The sequence below is a fragment of the Pagrus pagrus genome, assembly GCF_965226575.1.
Source record: "Pagrus pagrus genome assembly, chromosome: 14".
NCBI classification, from domain to species: Eukaryota; Metazoa; Chordata; class Actinopteri; order Spariformes; family Sparidae; genus Pagrus; species Pagrus pagrus.
In genome coordinates this window covers 12,703,340-12,725,001 of record NC_140198.1, presented here as the reverse complement: position 1 = coordinate 12,725,001, position 21,662 = coordinate 12,703,340, and the positions used below count along the sequence as shown (strand labels likewise).

The 21,662-nt window shown below is 41.9% G+C and overlaps 2 protein-coding genes across 10 annotated transcripts; one reads left to right on the top strand and one right to left on the bottom strand.

Annotated features, from left to right (window-relative positions):
* Window positions 1–13: 13 nt before the first annotated feature.
* On the bottom strand, window positions 14–21,656 carry LOC311269827 (uncharacterized protein). Of its 9 annotated transcripts, none has more exons than XR_014624156.1 (10): window positions 21,165–21,656; window positions 6,797–6,895; window positions 6,584–6,684; window positions 6,354–6,387; window positions 4,564–4,998; window positions 3,749–4,178; window positions 3,203–3,457; window positions 2,477–2,692; window positions 2,098–2,358; window positions 14–102 (listed from the first exon to the last, which is right to left on the bottom strand). XR_014624156.1 is itself a non-coding variant. In XM_084374268.1 (9 exons), the coding sequence occupies exons 3-9, from the start codon at window positions 6,361–6,363 to the stop codon at window positions 2,338–2,340; spliced, it is 1,224 nt and encodes a 407-aa protein (XP_084230394.1). In that variant the 5' UTR covers window positions 6,364–6,387; window positions 6,584–6,684; window positions 6,797–6,889; the 3' UTR covers window positions 2,242–2,337. The 9 variants fall into 9 exon arrangements, 4 of the variants coding, with proteins under 4 accessions (XP_084230391.1, XP_084230394.1, XP_084230392.1 ...); XR_014624159.1 differs by lacking the exon at window positions 21,165–21,656 and having other exon boundaries at window positions 3,203–3,418; window positions 3,749–3,793; window positions 3,887–4,178; window positions 6,797–6,889; XR_014624157.1 differs by lacking the exon at window positions 6,797–6,895.
* LOC311269824 (LIM domain kinase 1-like) lies at window positions 11,341–20,769 on the top strand. The gene is made up of 15 exons (XM_084374262.1): window positions 11,341–11,479; window positions 13,887–14,025; window positions 15,495–15,604; window positions 15,706–15,879; window positions 16,006–16,111; window positions 16,261–16,532; window positions 16,611–16,800; window positions 16,899–16,985; window positions 17,280–17,411; window positions 17,504–17,563; window positions 17,670–17,735; window positions 18,358–18,544; window positions 18,677–18,732; window positions 18,927–19,084; window positions 19,463–20,769. Exons 1-15 carry the CDS (start codon window positions 11,436–11,438, stop codon window positions 20,061–20,063), a joined length of 2,382 nt encoding a protein of 793 aa, XP_084230388.1. The 5' UTR covers window positions 11,341–11,435; the 3' UTR covers window positions 20,064–20,769.
* Window positions 21,657–21,662: the final 6 nt, after the last annotated feature.

The following is a 21,662-nucleotide window of genomic DNA, read 5'->3' as shown; positions in this document are numbered from 1 at the left end:
GCATAGATGATAACAATTATTACAAACAACACAAACACTATAACTCAGATCCAATGACGCAATGGCCTGATAGTCACAGGAGATGGCCCACGTGGTGAACACCTGTGAACACAAAGGGACAAAACACTAAAATGTTAAAATATGATTTCCTGAAAAATATAAAACTCATTATTCTGATTAATGTACACATATTTATTCAATATTGCATTGCAAATCCTGTTGAAAAAAAAGAGTCCACAAGTAAAAAGGCTATCACACCAATATTAAACAGGAGGTACTGGTGTAGCTGGCAGCCCTACGGGTGCAGGAGGTGATGGAGACGCCCTGGGTGGAACAGGAATCCCCATCATCGGAGCAAAACCAGGTATTTTGGTCATCTATGCAACAAATTCAAAATGCCAGCTAAGGTCTTGATAAATGATCCTGCAGCAAATTCATTCAGGAGTGTTTTTAAAGTATTATTAGATCAACTTAAACCACTCTATTTAGACTTCTAACTGTTGTCTCAGCTGTGTTGTCTTCCCGCTTTTATGTTTTTTTTGATTATCTTTAAAAAACAGGACTCGGTGGGAGAGACGTTCCAGGTCAGTGTTTCATAACCAGAGCTTCTGCATGTTTGCCTACCATCACTGCATGTTCATCCATTTCAATCAAAGTGCATCTGTGGCTATGTGTTGTTGTGTGCACTGTTAAGGAGTAGGCCCAGGTGGATGTTGTGGTTCTGTATCTTTCTTTCTTTGCTTAACTGTTAACTCCACATAGTATTGTGCATATTTCATGTGATTTGGTGGAAGGCCATGGCGTTTCCTCGATTTTGTTGTAGACCGCGCCATCTAGTGGCCAGTTATAAACCACTTCTCACCTGAATTTTGAGATGGAGAAGAAAACACATTCTCATCCAGCATCCAGTAATCTTTCAATTTATTTTATTTTATTTTATTTATTGTTTTTATTTCTGCATTTCCCCAGCAATTTTCCTCTAAACAAAATTCACCACATAACAGCTTTGTCTCTGGAAAATGTTATTATTATTACTGAACCATTTTTCTAATTGGTCCATGTACTGCATGTGACATCTGCAAGGGATCAACAAAATGTACTTGTTCCCTGTGTGTTAAAAATGACTATGACTAAGACTATGCTCTCATGTCCTAGGTTCCACAGGAGCTGCCCCTGGTAAGTTGACATAAAGGATACTGCGCACTGACATGATACTGTTGTCACTGAGGTTAATAGAAGTTGCTATACAGTAAAGGGCTTTGGACTTTGAAATAGATTGACCATAATGCAACAATAATTTGCTGCAGATCACAAAATGTATCCACTTGAATGCTCTCACAGCTTACACTGGTTTACTTGAACTAGAGTGAGTGTTTTTCTAGTGGCACTGGCACCACAGAAAGCTGCATGGCAGACTGACAGCTAATGACTGAGGCTGGCTACAAACATATTTAAAGAGGATTTAGCTTTGACCATTTATTGCAAAACTGTTCCTCATTGAAAGCTGCTCAAGATAATCTGTATTTCTGTCATTACAGTTGGAGGCGGGGCTGTACAACCAACTGGTACGTACACATTCCTCCGTAAAGTGCTTTTATACTTACTGTTTCAGGATTTCTCTAAACAGTATTTCTACCCTTGTTTAAAACTGATGGAACAGGTGTTGGTACATAATATATTGTATAGTATATTTCCTGACTTTTCTTAAATTTCACAATATAATTTTGCAGGTTCTGATGGTGATCTCAGTGGGACACTGCCTGGAGCCAAGCCTATCAAACCCCCAGGTGAATAACTAATCTAATTGAGTAAAATGTCTTAATTTTAGTGATTTGCTATTACCAAACTGCAAATTATCAATGGAAAAACATAAGTAACATATTGTATGGCCTCCAATGACCGAATTATCAGCCATTTATCAAAATCTATTTTACGCTCAGAACAGGAATTAAGTGCTGTGTTTTCCTCTAGTGTGGTAGTAGACGCCCAAATTACAAGTATGAACCTGAAATTGAGCATAATATGGGACCTTTAATTCTAAGATAAACTACAGGTCTGGGTTCTTCCTGTGTGCAGGTGTCCCCAGAGGTGACACACCAGGTGAAGGAGATGGAGAGGGTGGCCCTGATGGAGAGAGAGGTGGTACAGGAGGCACAGGTGGAGGACCAGGAGGAGTAGGAGGGAGCCCAACCAGTGCAGGAGCAGCAGGGGGTGTTTCAGGTGGCATAACAGGAGGGGGAAGAGGAGACAGTCCTGCTACTGGAACTGGAGTTGGAGCAGGAGGTCCAGCTGGTGGAGTAGGGGGAACACCAAAACCACCCAAAGGTGCCATTATTGCTATCTGAGTATACACAGGACCTGTAACAAAAACATGAAGGATCATCTCTATTTACTGATGAACACTATCTATTGTATCTGTTCATTTTTTTAAATGTAGCAACTGATGGGACTGCAACAGGAGGTGTAGGTGGTGGACCTGGTGGAGTAGGTGGGGTGGCAGGAGGAGGCACTGGGGCAGTTGGAGGAGGTCAAGGAGGCGTTGGAGGCGGGCCTGGGGCAACTGGAGGAGTTCCAGGAGGAGTTGGAGGCGGGCCTGGAGGAGCTGGAGGAGGTCCTGGAGGAGTTGGAGGCGGGCCTGGAGGAGTTGGAGGGGGTCCTGGAGGAGCAGGTTTGGTACCAGGGGCTGGTGGACCTGGTGGAGTTGGAACACGACCTTATAAACCTGGAAAAAGTGAGTTGCTATCATGTTTTTGTATTCATTCTAAATCTGCATGTCTATATTACAATGACACTAAGATTTATTTTTTATACTTTTCACACATTATCCATCATAGGCTATGGTGCTGGGGGAGCTGGAGTTTTACCAGGTGGAGGTATGCTCCACTATCCGTACTATCAGAAAGATGACTGAAACTTAAGAGTAACTTTAGTAAACCTAAAGAGTAAATATACTATGTCTCTATTAAATATTTCTTTTGTTTTAATTTGATGTCAGGCATTCGTTACCCGACTGGAGCTGGAGTAGGACAGGGAGCAGGAAAACAGGGCAAAGGTTCTATAAACTGTCAACGATATTCTCTTCTCTTTAACAAGGATGTATTTTGGCTCCAGCAATGAAAAAAACAACATAATGCATCTAATGTTTTTATCTTTCTATCAGTATATGGGACTCTTGGAGCAGGAGGCCAGGGTGGATTTGGACCTGGTGGTTATGGAGCTGGTCCCGGTGGCTTTGGCGCTGGTCCAGGAGGTTATGGTGCAGGACCCGGGGGTTACGGGGCTGGCCCAGGTGGATACGGAGCTGGACCTGGAGGCTATGGAGGCAGCAGAGGTGTCGGGGTTGGTCCTGGGGGTGCCGGGACCCTCGGAGTTGGAGGGGTTGGAACTGGAGGTGTGGGAGGAGGAGTAGGAGCAGGCCCTGGTGGAGTCGGTGGAGGATATGGTGGTGGTGTAGGCCCTGGTGGTAAGTTGAACTGAATGTAATTTTAATAATTAAGTTTAGCTTTGATGAAAACACATCTCATTTTAATAGCATGTAATTCAAATAGTGGTTAAGTGTTTATTTTATATGTTCTGTTATACAGGTTCAAGAGTTGGCACAGGTCTTGGACTGGGTACCGGAAAACCATCAAAAAGTAGGATAAGAAATGACCGATATACAAAGTAACCATAGATACAAGGATCCACACAGAAAACTGAAACTGAATCGATATCTGTTTTCAGGGTATGGAGTCGGAGCTGGTGGTACCGGGGTAGGACCTGGTGGCTATGGGACTGGACCAGGTGGATATGGGCCCAGCACTGCAGGGGCAGGACTGGGTGGTGCCGGAACCAGGCCAGGAGGTTTCGGACCCGGTGGTGCTGGCACAGGAACCGGAGGATTTGGACCAGGTGGTGCTGGCATAGGACCAGGTGGCTTCGGACCAGGTGGTGCTGGCATCGGACCAGGTGGTGCTGGCACAGGAGCAGGTGGTTTCGGACCCGGTGGTGCTGGCACAGGACCAGGTGGGTTCGGACCAGGTGGTGCTGGAACAGGACCAGGTGGCTTCGGACCAGGTGGTGCTGGCACAGGAGCAGGTGGTTTCGGACCCGGTGGTGCTGGCACAGGAGCAGGTGGCTTCGGACCAGGTGGTGCTGGCACAGGACCCGGCAGCTACAGACCTGCTGGAGGTCAAGGACTGGGGAAAAGAAAGCCACCGAAATCAGGTATAATGGTCATGTATTTTAACACTAGCAACAATATTTAATAATTTTGTTTTATGATAATTCAAGCTGTTAACTCTTCTGACAGGCTATGGATCATCCTCACTGGGCGGAGCTGGCTATGGGCAAGGTGAGAAATTACTTAAATCTATTACTTTAACCCCCCTGAAATGTACAGGTTGTTTGTCTTCGTGTTTGGCATGGTACTTCTCTGAAGCAGCTGCATATGTGTGAAAAAACTCCAAATGACAACTTTTTAGCAGGATGTATAAAACCCAATGGTAGGGCAAAATGTGTCAGCATGAAACCAGGTAAAGGTTATTTAAAAGCAATGTTGTGTTCTCGGTGCAGGGGTTGGACCTGGTGGAACAGGTACTGGACCTGGCAGATATGGGCCTGGGGGTGTTGGACCAGGTGGTGCTGGCACAGGAACAGGCTTCGGACCAGGTGGTGCCGGCACAGGAACAGGCGGCTTTGGACCAGGTGGTGCTGGCACAGGAACAGGTTTCGGACCAGGTGGTGCCGGAACAGGAACAGGAGGCTTCAGACCAGGTGGAGCTGGCACAGGAACAGGTTTCGGCCCAGGTGGTGCTGGTACAGGAACAGGTTTCGGACCAGGTGGTGCCGGAACAGGAACAGGAGGCTTCGGACCAGGTGGTGCTGGTACAGGAACAGGTTTCGGACCAGGTGGTGCTGGTACAGGAACAGGTTTTGGACCAGGTGGTGCTGGAACAGGAACAGGAGGCTTCGGGCCAGGTGGTGCTGGCACAGGAACAGGTTTCGGACCAGGTGGTGCTGGAACAGGAACAGGTGGTGTCAGGCCAGGAGGCCAAGGAATAGGAAAAAGAAAACCGTATAAATCTGGTAAGTACTGATCATACAGGCAAGGCAGGTGATACAAATATCAATTTCACTGATGGAGACACCTATTTGATTTTTTAAGAAAAGTAAATAGCAGAGCACTGTTTGACTGTACTCTTTCTCATCCCTTTCTTTCAGGTTACGGAGGAACCAGGTATGGATCAGGTAAGGTTCGGATTAGAATTAGCGATGATAAATGTGTTTTTATTGGTATATAAGTATCTTATATATTTGTATTTGTTGCCCAGCAGGAGTATTAGGAGGAGGCACAGGTGGTCCTGGCGGAGCTGGAGCTGGTGCTGGACCTGGTGGTTTTGGCCCAGGCGGTGCTGGAACTGGTGGTTTTGGCCCAGGAGGTGCTGGACCTGGTGGTTTTGGCCCAGGCGGTGCTGGAACTGGTGGTTTTGGCCCAGGTGGTGCTGGAACTGGTGGTTATGGCCCAGGAGGTGCTGGACCTGGTGGTTATGGCCCAGGAGGTGCTGGACCTGGTGGTTTTGGCCCAGGAGGTGCTGGAACTGGTGGTTATGGCCCAGGAGGTGCTGGAACTGGTGGTTTTGGCCCAGGAAGTGCTGGACCTGGAAGCTATGGCCCAGGAGGTGCTGGAACTGGTGGTTATGGCCCAGGAGGTGCTGGAACTGGGCCAGGGGGCTTTAGACCTGGTGGTGCAGGTGGATATGGACCTGGTGGCCAAGCACTTGGGGGCAGGAAACCTCCAAAATCAGGTTACGGCTCGTCGTTGGGTGGAACTGGCTATAGACCAGGTAAAATTCTCTACTGACACACATTTTATTAAAAGGTTCTGATAATTAGTGATGCAAGTACATATTGTCACTGGATATTGGCCACTGGTGGCATTTCAAGCACATGTTGCCACCAGTGCTCTACAGATTACACAGTAGACCATCAAATTGATGTATTGATGGATGTTTTGATTTCATCCATATTGTTTAGAATTTACTATCTATCCCAGAAATTCAGCATTGGCTTCAAAAGTAAAGGCCAATGTCTTGTAGGAAATTACATCTAATACTTTGATTAACACCAAAATAAAACCATTTGGACATTTCTATATTATAATGTATGAAGTTTATATGACAAAATACACTGAACTTGAAGCATATCCCTCATAGTAAAACTGGACTGTAAACCAGTCTCCATATTTTTGTTCATTCATTTTTTTCTTTTGTTTTCCCATTTACTCTGTGTTCAGACAATAAACTTACTGAGATACTAATCCATTATGTTACTGGCCATTTGTGTGTAGTTTGTCTAATTTACTTCAACCACACCTATGTTCATCAGGTGGTGGAGTAGGAGTGCTTCCTGGTGCAGGAACAGGAGGTATCATCGGAGGCCCAGGTGAGTTTCATGTTTAGAATGGAAGATTACGAACTGATGAGTTACATTAGGTGTGGCAGAGTAAATGCAAGAGTACAACCCCATATATAAGAGCCAGGTGTTGTCTTTGCAACTGCTGAGGATTTTAAATGCTAGACTGATTTCTCACATGTGCACTCACCTGTCCAGGTAGTGCAGCAGGAGGAGCAGGAGGTGCTGCAGGAACAGGCCAGGGAGTAGGAGGTGGAGCTGGTGGCTTACCAGGTCAGTTTAAATCGAGCGCTGATAGAAAACAGAACAAAAATGTGTAGTGTATAAACTTTTTGCAGTTTTACATTTTGAGATCTGAAAAACAAATGCATTCACAAAATTCAGACCACTTCACAGTAAATACCTCTCCTGCCTGCTGGTGGGTTCAGTCTGATCAGGGAAGTGCGTTGTCAAAGTGATGCTGTAATGTGTCCATTGTTCCAGCAGGGGGTGTTGGTACTGGCTTTGGTGGAGTTGGCACAGGTGAGATGTGCATTTGAACACACTAACTTCCTCCTCTTTTTGACACTCTGCATACTCTTGTTGTAAAGATTTTAAATGTTGAGCAATAAATTCGAAATAGTGATACATCTTATAAATAGCTACCCAAAACGGGATCAGCACACATTGTTACATGAAAACAAAGTAGGAAACGGAAAAAAGCTTTTATCCTGAATGTCAGGCCTTGCCGAGTGAATATTTGTTTTGGCATATTTTCACTCATGTCATAGCTGAGATAACAAATTGGGTAAATGAGACCATTGTAAAGATTATCTGTTGTTTATTATGACTGTCTTTCCTGTTATTGTTCTCTAGGATATGCAGGGGCTGGACAAAAATGTAAGGGAACACACTGTGTCCTCTGGCATAAGCATGCTCTAATTACTTTCATTTTCTTAACACACATATATCCAGCATAATACATCAATATACTATACAAACACGGAATGATCATGTTTGTGTTTGTTTTGGAAAAAGTTGCAAATGTTTTTATAATTTCTATTGCTTGGTATTCTCTGAGCCTGTATATATCTGCAGATTAACTTTCCTTTTTGTTTTCATGTCGTTTAGCCAAAGCACAGAAGGCAGCCAAATATGCAGCCTTGCAGGCCATACTGGGAGCTGGAGGCTACAGAGGTAAACAATCACACACAGTATATAACTTTACAGTAAGCCATATCTCTACACTGTAAACCCCTTCCTGGTGTTTGGGAAATCCAGTCAAGTCAACTTAAAATTTCCATTCCAGAGCTCTTAATCATGGGTTCTTCTGATTTCAAGTGTTGTAATTTTTTATAAGTTGAATGAATGACTAACAGTTAGCATATCGGCACACTTCCCAGGTTGCACTCTATAAATAATAAAAAGCTCCACAAAGTCTTGTTTCTTTCTGAAGAAAAGCGACAATGGAAATGTTACGTAATTTACCAGCTCTTCTCAAAAACATTTTTCATAAAACTGGCATTTTTAAGAATTGTCACACAGTCTCACGACCACAAAAAGAGGAACATGTGACTGTGTGGTAAATGAAACAAAATGACGTGTTTTGACGTGTTTTGCGTGTTTTTATTGTATGTCAAGTGAATAATAATTGTCTCTGCTCTGGCACTTAGGCGTTGGCTGTCAGGGCAAATACTGTGGCCGAAGGAGGAAGTGAGAGACCATCAGACAGGAAGTGACCTCATTCAAACAACAGTGGTGCTATTGCATGATCCCAGAATGTAAATGTCTAAATGTCAGTCTATGTCAAACCTGCCATAGAAGCTAAAGCTTCAACACATTCCACATGTTACACTTTCATTTTGTAAGATTTTATACAAGTGTCTCTTTAAAAAAGAGCAATGGTTCTCAACCTGCTAGTGATGATTCCTTAGAACAAGGCAAAGACTCTGCTGCAGGCTGCTGTGGTGAAATGTATGTCTAGTTGTTTTATGGATCATTTACTGGTTTGACTTGAAAGAATTAAAAAATATTCAGCCTGTATGGGGATACATTTGTTCTAATAGCATTTGTTCACCTGATGAATCCCCTTGTGACACTCTTGGATCCTGACTACCAGACTGAGAACCACTAAAATAAAGGATCAACATTTCTCCTTAATGGGGCTCTGTGGATCTTCTGTGTTGTGCTGGAGGCCGATCAATAATTAATGTTAGCAGACTCCACTTTTAAACTAAACGTGCATAAAGTAACATCCTTTGGACTGTCGGCAACCAAGAAAGACTGGGAAGGTCTCATTTTTTTCACCTCATGTTACAATTCACTCACATATGGCCGATAAAAAAGTGATTAATACATGTTAATTGCTTCCAATTGTTACACAGAGCCCCTTTAAGCTGTACTATAATACTCTTTTTTGTTTTTGTTACATCATTTGTGTTCCTGTGAAAGTATCACCATGAATCCTCTGGGTGAAGATTGATACCAAGGACACCCTCAGGGCAGCTCCTTCAGACCTGTCTGCATGCTGACACAATGTTTTTTTGTTTTTTTTAAATCTCCAAGGCCACATCCAGTTTGACTGGAGTTTTCTTTGGTCTGCAGAGTGTAGTGTTGTATTAATTCACTGTTTTTAGCTTTGACATCAGTGCAAACACTTGGATCATCTGTCCAGCGATGTGTACAGACACAGAAATAGACAGCTGCTATTTTGGAGGAACTGACTTCTGTTTTGACTGATCATTATCTGATCTTTGAAGAGGCAGTCTGTGTTCATTTTGACTGCGCTCTGGCCTCAGCAGTATCAACAAATGGAGGCTGAAGGTCCTCAGCTGTTAACACACTAAACGCTGCGATCACAACATTACAGGCGCTGTTTTATAGCTACATGACACTAATTGGTTTGAATGTAAACTTTTGGTTAACATGCATATTTTATGATATTATGGTGTGGCTAAGATTTGGCTTCTACATTCGCTGTTGAGGAAATCATTCAAACTAACTGTGAGGTAATAACATAATAGTGCTTTTAAAAGACATCTGAGGATTATTGATTACTGTGTTTTTTATGTACCTCTTTTGACACTGTTGGGAAATTGTTCACGTTTGCTAGTCTTTTTAAATTATGCTGACAAAAAGCAGAACAAGCTAAGTGCTTTATCTATTTATCCTCAGTCTCAAGTGCATTCATACAGTACTAAATATTTGAGTTATTTTGTGTGAGTTTTAACGGTTTTTAAACTTTTGTACTACTATGATAAAGAGCTTTGTTTTCTATATTGTCCTTGAATGTGTGCTGAATCACAATGTAGTCTGTGATGTCATTTGAATATAAAGTGTAATTGAGTCTCATCTTGCATCTGAGCTAACGCCTGTGTCTCTATCGTGTAGCTCAACATGTGTTTTTAACATCTGTGTTCTTTATGTGGCCTACGAAGGCAACGATGCACTTTTGTACACTTTCAGACAACGCTCTCTGAAATAAAGAAAGGACCAATGACATGTGTGGGTCAGGTTATTTGTATTTTAAAGGAGATTGAATAATTGACTTATTGCACAAACTGTGAGTCTGTGGGTCTTTTGGCACAAGGCAAGAGAAGGAAGCTACGCATTCGGAGTCAGATCTTGGTTTTTATGTGTTAATCTCTTGTGGCTTTCTTAACCACAGGTTAGGCAGAAATGAGAAAAAGGAAACAACAAACTCCTGTCTGGGCAGTCTAAAACAGTCAGAGCACCTTTGCCTTCATGGTGACTCATATCGAGAGTACGCAAATCCTGACCAAGTACACACTACAACGTATTATGCAGTATGCTTATGAATAAATAATATGATAATGTGCAGAGCAGTAGAGGTGCAAGTCTTAAAGATAATGAGCACAAACAAAACTATAAGGATGAGAACTCAACTAAAGAAGACGTAGAGAAGAGGAACTGAACTGATCCTCACTGTGACACAAACAGACACACAGTATATCACTAGTTTTCACAGCCCACTGTAACTGCTGCACAGACTGTATCCATCTTCCTGCATTCATTTCACTCTCTTCATACTGATCATACTGTACTTATCTGAGCGTATTCATATACACCCCTCAGTTATTTATATATCTCTATACACATGTTAATACACTGCTTTTTTTTGCACTTCTGGTTGGAAGCTAAACTGCATTTTGTCGCCTACTTACTCTGTGCAATGACTATCAAGTCAAATTTAATTTAATCCCATCTGACAAATGACTTAGTTTTATCACTTTGTCACGTTGATTATAGAAGCACCTCCTCCACACGCATAAAAACACACCTGTTTCTGTCTTTCAGTTTGCAGGACCTGCACTCTGCAGGTCCTGCAAAGCTATAAACCTAGTGGCTGGATAAATTGTAGAAAATGTACTTTGAAACAAAAAGTAACATATAGTGAGTGGCACTCTAAGCGTATCTAAACTTCACACTTCTCTTCTCCTAACTCAGAGCTGTTTCCCATTCCTCTGCCCAAACTGAATTCTCCCTCTTTGTTTGTTGTCTGTGATGAATAGAGGGCTTTACAGCAGGGTCAGGACAGTGCAGTAATTGGGGCATTCATAAAGAGATTATGCCTGTGCTGATGGCAACTGAGTTCTGTTCAAAACTCTCTCTCACACCACTTTAGAGAAAAACACATGTATCTTAGCTCACTCCACATTTTAGACTCTGTGAGATTAACCCTCCAACACTGTGTGGACTCTGCAGATGAGTGTAACTGTATCTCGCAGAGGTCTACATACTGAAAGTAACAGGAGAGGGACGGTGGAGCAGAACTTCTATACTGGGATTGGTCTGTTTCTCGGCAGCCGGCAGAGGGAGACTGGCCAGCTGGTGTCCGTGGGTCAGTTTTTTCTCACACAGCTTCTCTGCACATTAGAGAGGGAACTCATGCACAGGAAGCCTCCGAGTGCATGGAGGGAGAGAGAGAGAGAGAGAGAAAACGACAACGCCTGGTAGCAGTCATAGCAGATTACATACAGGCTCTGCTCATGAACGCTGAAGCTTCTTTCTTAACTGGCTGGATTGTGAACTGAGGGGCCACAATGTCACGACGGGACCAGAGGTTTCGGAGAGGAATGAAAGGACGGTAAGAGCAGCTGTTATAATTGGTAAAATGTGTATGTCTATAGAAAAGTGAACTAAAGTGAGTGAAAGAGAAACTGTAGTCAATGTCTGCAATACTTCCTCAAACAGTCCAGCCGCGTCAAACAGATACTTCAGCAATTCTTTCTACTATCACAGCGACTATGAGTATGTGAATGAGTAAAGTGTGAAACCATAACAATAACAGTTAAAGTTTTAGCCTCGCAATATTTCCAAGCAGCCTACACTACGATCCATACCTCCAATCCAAGATTTTTTTTGTTTTTTTGTTTTTGGGATGCTCAACTGTTTTACCTCATCAACAATTACTCTTGCTCAGGTCTATATCAAAACATATATACAGAACAACCACCAGTGAGACAATACCCCTGCAACACCAAGTACAGTATGATTAGATCAAAAATAAATGTTTCCTCTGAAGAAGTGCTGTTGTTTAAAAGGAAATCCAGCAGGCTGACACAGACCAAACAGAGAGGAAACCATGGCAGGAGAATACGTCACCAGATTCCTGACATTTGACCCAGGTTAACGTCCTGACATCATAACATGTTTGTTTTATGTATAGCAGGTGCTGGTGTGTCCGCAACTCCACTTATTCTAGCACAGGAACAGATCTCAGAACAGAGAGGATATTTATAAATGGCTAAGATGCAGCACGGGCCAGATGAGGGGAATACTTTCAGTTGGGGAAATGTGAGGAGATGGTAGGAGCAGTAGGAAAGAGGATGTATTCTCCGGATGTAAGTCTGGGCTGGTTCCAGGGGTTTCTCCCAACCAGATGTTCAGGTGGAAGTGCAGATGTTGAGTTGGTTCCACATCCTTTGCCAGCAGCACAATAACAAAGAAAGGAGGTCTAAAATAAACCTGCAGCTGTTTGTTGGTTTTATTACTTAATTATTTCCTCAGTTACGAATGGTAACGCAGGTCTTATAGATCTCTCGCAGCACATCCCATAATGCCCCAGCAACATACATTAGTATGTGTTTGTAGTAGTACTGAGTCAAGCCCTACTTGAAGGCATGTTGTTAAGAGCTCACCACCTTTACAAATTTTTCATCACATTTAATTAATTAAGTCTGATGTTTTCTTATACATGTGGATATATATATATATATATATTTTTTTTAATTATTTTATCGCATAAGCCTGATGGCTTCTTGACCTCTCCTTACACACCTGTTATTGTTTTTTAATCATCTGATTTTACTGTGTAAATAAAGTAAATTACTAAATATGAGCCGCAGTAAACCTAAAGCTTATAACTATCAGCATAGTTGTCACACTGATGCAATCTCTGACAAGCACATTTCAAAACCCCCACAGCAATGACTGATACCAAAAATACAAAGTACTAAAAATGTACAACATGTAGGATGATTCCCATTACCACTTGAACCTGAATTACAAGTTTTAAGACTGCACTGCTGAAACAAATAACTATTTCCCTAAAGAAATCGAGAAAAGCTTTTAATAAACTGAAATGATTGATCACAGTGACATGCTGTCATTAGTTGAGTCTTCCCCTCCCTAACTACTTCATTTTTAATAGTAAGTCAACCTTTTCATTCCCTATTGTAAGAACAGAATGACATTTACAGTTGAGGGGAAACATGGAGCTTTACTCTTTCCAGGAAGTCAACTCCCACTCTGATTGTAGTGCCGGACAGATAAGAAAGCAGGTTTTTGTTGTACGTTCAGTTTAAGCCAGGATGCAACATAAAGTATCTGGTTGCAGACTATAAAGTACAGAAGTGAACACTGCATTTAAGAAACGGGGGGTTTTACGTAGCTTCTGCTTTATTATTTGCACTTTCATTCTCTTTTGCAATCTTTGAGTGGGCGTGATGACTGGAAGCTAACATTAAGTTCCAGTGTTTTTGTGAAGACATGTGACCGCCCATTGACCCTACATGAGAAGTCCTTTTGTATAGAGCAATATTAGCTTGAATGTGCTCTCAGTCACGGTGACATCAGCAGATCAAGATCTATAATGCATCATTTCAACACTGCCGCTGCAGTGAAGATAACTGCTTTTCCTAAAACAGGAACAGCTCGGTTTCTCAGTCTCGACTTATGACTAAAAGTCTCACACAGGGTCAGACACATCAAGTGGATAGGAGTTGTGTATCAGTGACACAGACTACTACAGTGTGTCAGAAGATAGCCTCAACTAAAGATGATATTTTATGGTCCAACTGACCTGGAAGTGTTCTACCTGATCCCGTGTGTGACGATCCAGCAGGTCGACTTTCCTCGCGAGTCTCATGTTATCCATCACTGATTAGGCTCACGTTACTTTGCTTGAGCACACCTCTGAAGTATCTCTCGTCTTACAGCCTAAATCTGAACCTAATTCTCTTGCCATCTCGTCCCTGCTTCCCTTTCTTTAGGTGTTGTGAATGTGGCTGCATCCTGTCTCACTGGTACTATGAACGAGAGGCACAGCTCTACTGTAAGAAGCACTACTGGAACCGTTATGGAGAGCACTGCCATGGCTGCAAGGAGACCATCGCAACAGGACTCATTATGGTAACATGATAATCACTGAAAATAAGGAAACAATCTATGATACCTAAAATAATGGCAATATAATATGGTTAATATCATAATTCAATTGATAAGACTTCAGAATTCTTTCCATTAAATAGTCGCCTTTTTTTGTAATAATTAATATACTATAAAATCAAAAAAGAGGGGTCAAAGCCTTGTACCACAAAGCATTAAAACACAAACCCATTGTGGAAATACTGTCATCTAATCAAACAGTAAAATGGTTCCTTAACAAACACTTTTTGAAGAAAGACTGATTTTCCAGTTCTTCCCTTCTGATCTCATTTTGTTATGCTGTGTTACGTCCCTTCTTATTGTCCAGGGGGGAACAGGGAACGACAACACGACAAACCAAGGATTTAGACAAGACAACGTTTAACGGTTAAAGGAAAAAATGTTTTGATGAGGGTGAACTTAACTCACAATGTGGTTTACAATATGTGGGGGAGGAAAGGAGGGAGGTAAAGTGCCAAAGCAATGAAATCAATAATACAAAACAAGGCCTATACTACTTCTTATTCACAACACAAAAACCTGTTTTCTCTAAAAAAAGGAGTTCAAAACATCTTTCAAAACGATACACAAGTGGCATCCATCCACCGCTTACCTAGTGTTTCTAGACAGAGTTTACTTTCTCCCACCACATGCCTTTACCAATCCAAAACAAAACAAAGTCTGCCTGAGCATGTGTATCATGTGAGGACCAAATGAGCCAGGCTCCCTTTTTTTGGGCCTCCAGTCAGGTGATTGGCCACCCCAGAAATTACTGCAACAGGGGGCGGTGGCTTCATGGCCTCTCAGGTGCAGCTCGTCACCTTGTCAGCACCTGAAGGAAAACTAGGGGAGGGAGAGACAGAGAAGAGAGGGAGAAAGAAAACAAACCCTCTGCCCCTGCTGGGCACGTAACACTGACTATTGTTTCATTATAATGAGTCACAACGTCGCAATTAACAAACAGACCCAACAAACATTCCTGAGCCAAAGTCACCTCAGCAGATAATCCTCCTTTTCTGTTTCCGTGCTCACTCACTCCGAAACATTCTGAACTCAGCCAGCAAGAAATTGATTGATAGATGGTGTGATAGTTTAAAAATAGCTGCTTTATTGATCATTCAAAGCCGTCACCGTTTGTTCAAACTGACCAGTGGCAATACAAATACCAGAAAAGTGCATTATGTAATAGTCATTTATAGAATGACTATATAATAGTCAGTCATACATTCAAAGCCTTCCTGCCTCTTGGTTTCCTACGGGCATGAAACTAAATGCTTCTTTCAACTCTCATGCCAGAGGATATCCTCTGAAAACATCCTGACACTACAAGGCCTTGATGCAGGAATGCACAGAAAGATGTAATTCAGAGTGACCCCTAAAGTCTGAACCCACAAAATATCATCCTGTCAAAACCAATATTATTCCCTTGGCCTCTGCACTGTGTTTATAAACAGGTTGCTGGAGAGCAGAAGTACCACCCTGAATGCTTCACTTGTATGAGCTGTGAAATGTTCATTGGTGACGGAGACACCTACACACTCGTCGAACGCTCCAAACTCTACTGGTAAGTTTCAAGCTGAAAATAACAAAAGAATCATTTTTGATTAAATAGGTTTTTGATTCTGATCAGTGTCCTTTCCTCTATCTCTTGATTTGTCAACTCAGTGGGCACTGTTTCAGTCAGGGTCCAGTATCCACTGTGGGGTCACCTTCTCCACTCACCAAGAGTTCCCACATGGTGGCGCTGGTGTCTTTCCCTCCACGTGCAGGTGGCCGACGAGGCCTTACTGTAGCCACTGACGTCTGTCAAGAGAAAGGCCCTCTTGTCACTGTCACGGGGTGAGTCTCTGAATTTAACACAAGTGTAAATTTTGTGTTTCATTAGCCAAATAAACTCCAAATCTGATCACCCCTGTCTTACCCCTTCTTGACTGCAGCCTTCCACTCACTGTTATTCTCCCTCAGGTTAGACTCAGCTGTCCTCAGTCCTGACCTGCTCCCCTCTATACACACTGGTGACCGAGTACTGGAGGTCAACGGCATCCCTGTTCACAACATTTCCGCAGAGGAGGTAGGCCTCAAGCTACCAAATCCTTCAATAAAATCACAACTAAATAAGATGCAGATACACCTCCTGGCATCCACATAAACAACATACAATAGAAATAAGACAGGTAAACGAATCGTCACCAAATTTCAACGTCATATCCTTTCCTCTAGATAAACTTTGTGATCCAGGACACAAGCAGGCCGCTGCAGCTGACCATTGAACACAATCCGCAGTCTCCTAATGACCCCCTTCGCTCAAAAAATCCCCAGGACGACATCAGCTGTACTGACCCCTGTGTCCACAAGAAGCTTGCTTCAACCCACAAACTCCCAAGTCTGGAGGAAGAGCCAAATCCAGAGGAGGAGACAGGCGAACCAATCAGGATGAGCCTGTCACCGCCTCAGCAACAAGGAACCCTGGGAATGAGATCCAGAAATATTCTGTAAGTGCTGACTCTCGGATAACTTTGATTAATTAGTCCCCTCTCTCTCCTCATCTAAGTTTTTCTTTTCTTCCTCAGGCGCAGCTGTAGTATAGATAAGTGCCCTCTGTCCCCTGGAGCACTGTCACTTTTAACTCAAAGGAGAGAAATGGTTCGCTCAGAGTCTCTTCGTGTGGATTCTGGAGATCGGACCCATCGCATCTTCAGACCTTCAGACCTCATCCATGGGGAAGTGCTAGGAAAGGGTTTCTTTGGACAGGCTGTCAAGGTACCGCAGTTAAATTTTTACTCACTTTCACTTTCTTTCTTTCATTTATGGCTGACTTTGTTGTCGGCATTGTGATTAATCTGTTGCTGTTAACACAGGTAACACATCAAGAGACTGGGGAGGTGATGGTGATGAAAGAGTTGATAAGGTTTGACGAAGAGACACAGAAAACTTTCTTAAAGGAGGTAAGCGGTGATCCAAAAAAGGCTCATGACTTAGAGATATATTGTGTAACATTTCCCCATTAAAATGTCAAGACATAGTACATATTAAATCTAAGGGGGGTAAGTTCAGGAAGATGAGTGCTCTTCACGAAGTTGGTACCTAAACTGGATTTAATCAGGAATGTTCTTCTGCAACGTTTATACCCATTTTACACCATCTAGAGGGTTTTTAAGTGACTACCATACCTATGAGCTATTTTCATGTTGCTAAATGACATGAGGCATTTGTTCTACATTTTGTCTCAATTCGAACAGGTTAAGGTGATGCGCTGTCTGGACCATCCCAATGTTTTGAAGTTCATAGGACTGTTTTATAAAGACAAACGAATACACTTCGTCTCTGAATTCATCCAGGGAGGATCTCTCCGAGAGACCATCACAAAAATGGTACGTTTAAATAGATGTTTATGTTTCTACATCAGTGCTATCAAGAGTACTTGCAAGATTACTCAGATATGGTCACAATCTTGTTGTTGTAGGAAAAAGATTTTGCCTGGAGTATAAGAGTAGGTTATGCCAAAGACATTGCAGCAGGAATGGTAAGTCTTTCTGGTCAAAAATCTTAATTTAAAAGATATTAAAAAATTTAAAAAATCTTTATCTGTACCAACTTCCCTTGATGTTTATAATCTCTCTCCTTCTAAGGCCTATCTACACTCCATGAATGTTATCCACCGAGATCTAAACTCACACAACTGCCTGGTCAGAGAGGTAAGCGAATGGTTTCCTAACACAGCACACAAACCCCAGATATCTTCACTGTAGTTAGGTTTTTTGGAGTCCAATTCCAAGTAGTTAAAATAATCTGATTTGTTTTAAGGCTATCAAATCTTTTACCTGTTTTTAAGATAACTAGCAAAGACCAAGGTACAAAACGCAGTCATCTGGCTAAAAAGTGATTGTGAAATCTATCTTGATCAACCTGATTTGACCTTTAATGTGAATGTTTTTCTTCTTAAAAATGAAATCTACATCTAAATTTTGTTTGCTTAGGTTGTTGAAAGCAACCAAGTCCAACAAGACCATTTCCCAGCAATTGCCAGCATCTGTATCCATGTATTCTTGTTTCTATTATGTGTTTGCATTATCAAACTGAAACTAAAAGCTAATCATCAAACTGTTGTGACTTCATGGTTTTAATTTAATGTTAGCTTTTCCTTGACGCATGCATAATTGATTTCAAGGCAGCCAAAGAAATCCATTAGGTTTAAGGGAAATGTGATTGGTATTTTGATAAACACACTCTACCACGCATAACCAACATAAATCCTCAAGCATAACTCCTCATTAAATGTTCATAGCATTCCTCTCTCTCTTTCCTTTTCTTGTTTAGAACCAGTCTGTGGTGGTGGCAGATTTTGGACTAGCCCGGCTGGTGAGGGAGGAGAGGAATCAAGGCAAAACACCCTCTCTGGAACGGCCTGCTAAGGGGACACTGTCAGAGCTTCGCAGGCCTGACCGGAGAAAGCGGTACACCGTGGTGGGAAACCCCTACTGGATGGCCCCTGAGATGATCCATGGTGAGTGCACGAAGTTCTTGGCTATCAGTTTTAGCAGCAGATGGCTAATCTCTGAATCACCTCCAGAAAGGGTCAGTATAGGACAGTAAAGATGTCGTTCACATTTTCTTATGTTTCCTCTGCACCTCTCAGGGAAAAGCTATGACGAACGGGTGGACATCTTTTCCTTTGGTATCATGATATGTGAGGTAAGAACATCTCAGCAGATTAAAATAATCCTAAAAATATGAAGCACTTGATTGCAATTAAGTGTTGACGGAAAAATCAAATACATTTTTGTATAAACGTTGTGTAAAGGTCAAAGAAAATAACCTGTATTATTCATACTTTTTTGTTAATTCATCCATCTTAAAGCTGAGTATTTCTCTTTATCTCTCTTTAGATAATAGGCAGAGTGAGTGCCGACCCTGACTACCTTCCCCGGGCGAATGACTTTGGGTTAAATGTAGCCGGTTTCCTGCAGCAGCACCACCATCCACAGTGCCCATCGGCCTTCCTGCCGCTGGCTGTCCTCTGCTGTGACATGGACGCTGATAAACGGTATGATTACACAAAACTGACAACTGCAGAACTATGCGCTATATGTGATAAATTACATCTGGTGTATTTGTTAATTATTTAGTTCATTTTCAGAAACAGAATAATCGTAGGCAACGCTGCCATTACTTAAAATTTAAACAACCGGTGTACAAAGTCTACTTTATCATATTAACTGATGTAAGCACACATCCAGCTTTCATGCAGGGCTCTTGAGGCTGTGTGCTGCCCATAAAGTGAATAATAAATTAAGAAATGCATTACACAAACAAACTAAACAAATCTAGTGCCAAATAGCTGACTAAATATTTAGTCAATACTGCAGTGGAGTACGAAAGGCCCTAAAACCTCTCACCACAACTCTGTCTTTCACTCTTTCAGTCCTTCCTTTTCAAAGCTGGAGGAGTGGCTGGAAAACCTGCTGATGCATCTGGAAATCGGTCTGCCTCTGCTCTCTGAGTTAGAGCAGCTCCGCAGGGCCTTCTGGCAGAATCACGAACACCAAAACCACTTTCACAAAGAGGACAACAGCTTAGATTCTCACGAACAAACCCATTGTTCAGAGCCACAAAGACACAGACCAGACACCAAGCAACGTTCAGACAGTGACAATAACCACGTAGAGCCTCATCACCTCACGCAGAGCCAAGACCAAAATAGCAAACCTGAAAGCCATTCGGACGGACAGCAGCACACGCATGACACCCATGACATGAGAACTGAGCGCCACCACCTGAGCAAAGAGAGCAACGACCGCTCAAAAGACAACAGCCGGACGTTTTGCGTGTCTGAGAGTGCAGACTCAGACAAGAATGGGTCTGAAACACATGAACACAATAACCCCTCAGGACAGCCCGAAACACAGCAGGAGGCCTCACAACCACTACAGGTCAATGACTCGCTGCTAGGCCAGTCCAACAGAATCAGAAGGACATGCAGCGTGCTGTGGGACTCAAATACAGAGAACAGCTCTTTTCTTTGACTACTCAATTCAGTTTCCAAGATAGGACACATCTACAAAGCCCAGCTTAAGCAATAAAAACACATACTGAAGACTTGTGTGCCTTTCTCAAACAATTTGGAGAGAAGTGAGAGTCAGAACTCTGTACGTAAAGGAAAAAGGAGGAGAGGAAAAACAATCACCACACAATGATATCTAACTTTTTGCGTGGAAAAACACGCAGAAGATTTGTATGCAGCTTGATGACATTTGCATAGCACGTAACATTTGCCTCATATTACTCTGTGAAACAGTATTTATGTGGTTTAAATTAGAGCCTGACTGCATTTAGCTGTTCCCGTTTCTTTACCTGATTCCTTAAATTCTTTCAAATTTGTTAGTGCTCTCTGGTGGACAGACTATGTAACAGTGACACCGTTTCGAAATGACCTTAAACATATCTTTCTTCTTACTTATCGCTCTACATCTATGATGATATAAGTATATCTGTGATAAGCTAAAATTGTCCAGCCAGTTGATCGGTTGGGTCCTAGTGTCATCTTTCTCCAGAAGCTGTGAAACACAAAGCACTTTACACTTTAAGCTACATTGCATGGGGCAATTATTTATCCGAATGCCTTGTACTGCATATTTTCTTTTGAAGTTTTTAAGACCACTCACTGAGCTGTGAACATATAAAACTACAACTGTAATATGAACTAACTTAATAAAGAGAAATACAAATTCATGTGACAAAATTTTAATTTGAATCACTTACCATTGTGAATTTACTCCTACTAATCAAATGCAGCCATTTTCTAAGGTAGTTCTTTGTAATTTAACACGGAGAGTGTACATTGACTCAAGTACTGTACTTCAGTACAATTTTGAGGTACTTGTACTTTACTTGAGTATTTCCATTTTCTGCTACTTTATACATCCACTCCACGAGATTTTGGATGCAAATATTGTACTTTTTACTCTCCACATTAATTTGATAACTTTAGTTAACAGCTACATTTCTGATTGCATGCTGCATCAGAGCTAAATTAATGCACTTTTTTTTTTAAAATTGGGAAATCTTATAGACAACCAGAACACTTTACAGAAAACGTATGTATGAACCAGCTATCAAACACTTACCTTATGTAGGCTTGACAGGTGGCTCCGGGTAGTAAATTAAGTTAGCCATTTGTGCCACTCACGTAGCTATTCTCAAAGTCACATATCTTAAGCTAACATCTCCTTACTCAATTTGTAAAATAACCTAAATTAAAAAGTTTGATTTCAGTTATATGTGTCTATTCTAGCATTATTTTCCATCATTAAAGATATGCAAAAAAGTTTAAGACATTTTCCTGGTGCTGTAAAAATGAAAGGATGTTCAAGCTAACCTAGATTGGTATCCCAAGCTTCAAGGTTAAATAAATATATGAGAATGCTAGCTAGCTAGCTACCTAACTAAATTACAACTTTAAAACTCATGGCTTCATCCTCCCCATATAAATCATCCATCTCTGTGGTCAGTATGGGCAAATACTCATGTTTAAACCTAAATTTGGCAGAAAAATAAAATAAAATGTGGCTAAATACAAAGGCTCTAATGTTCGGGTCCTGCCGTTAGTCTTTTTTGTCTTTGCT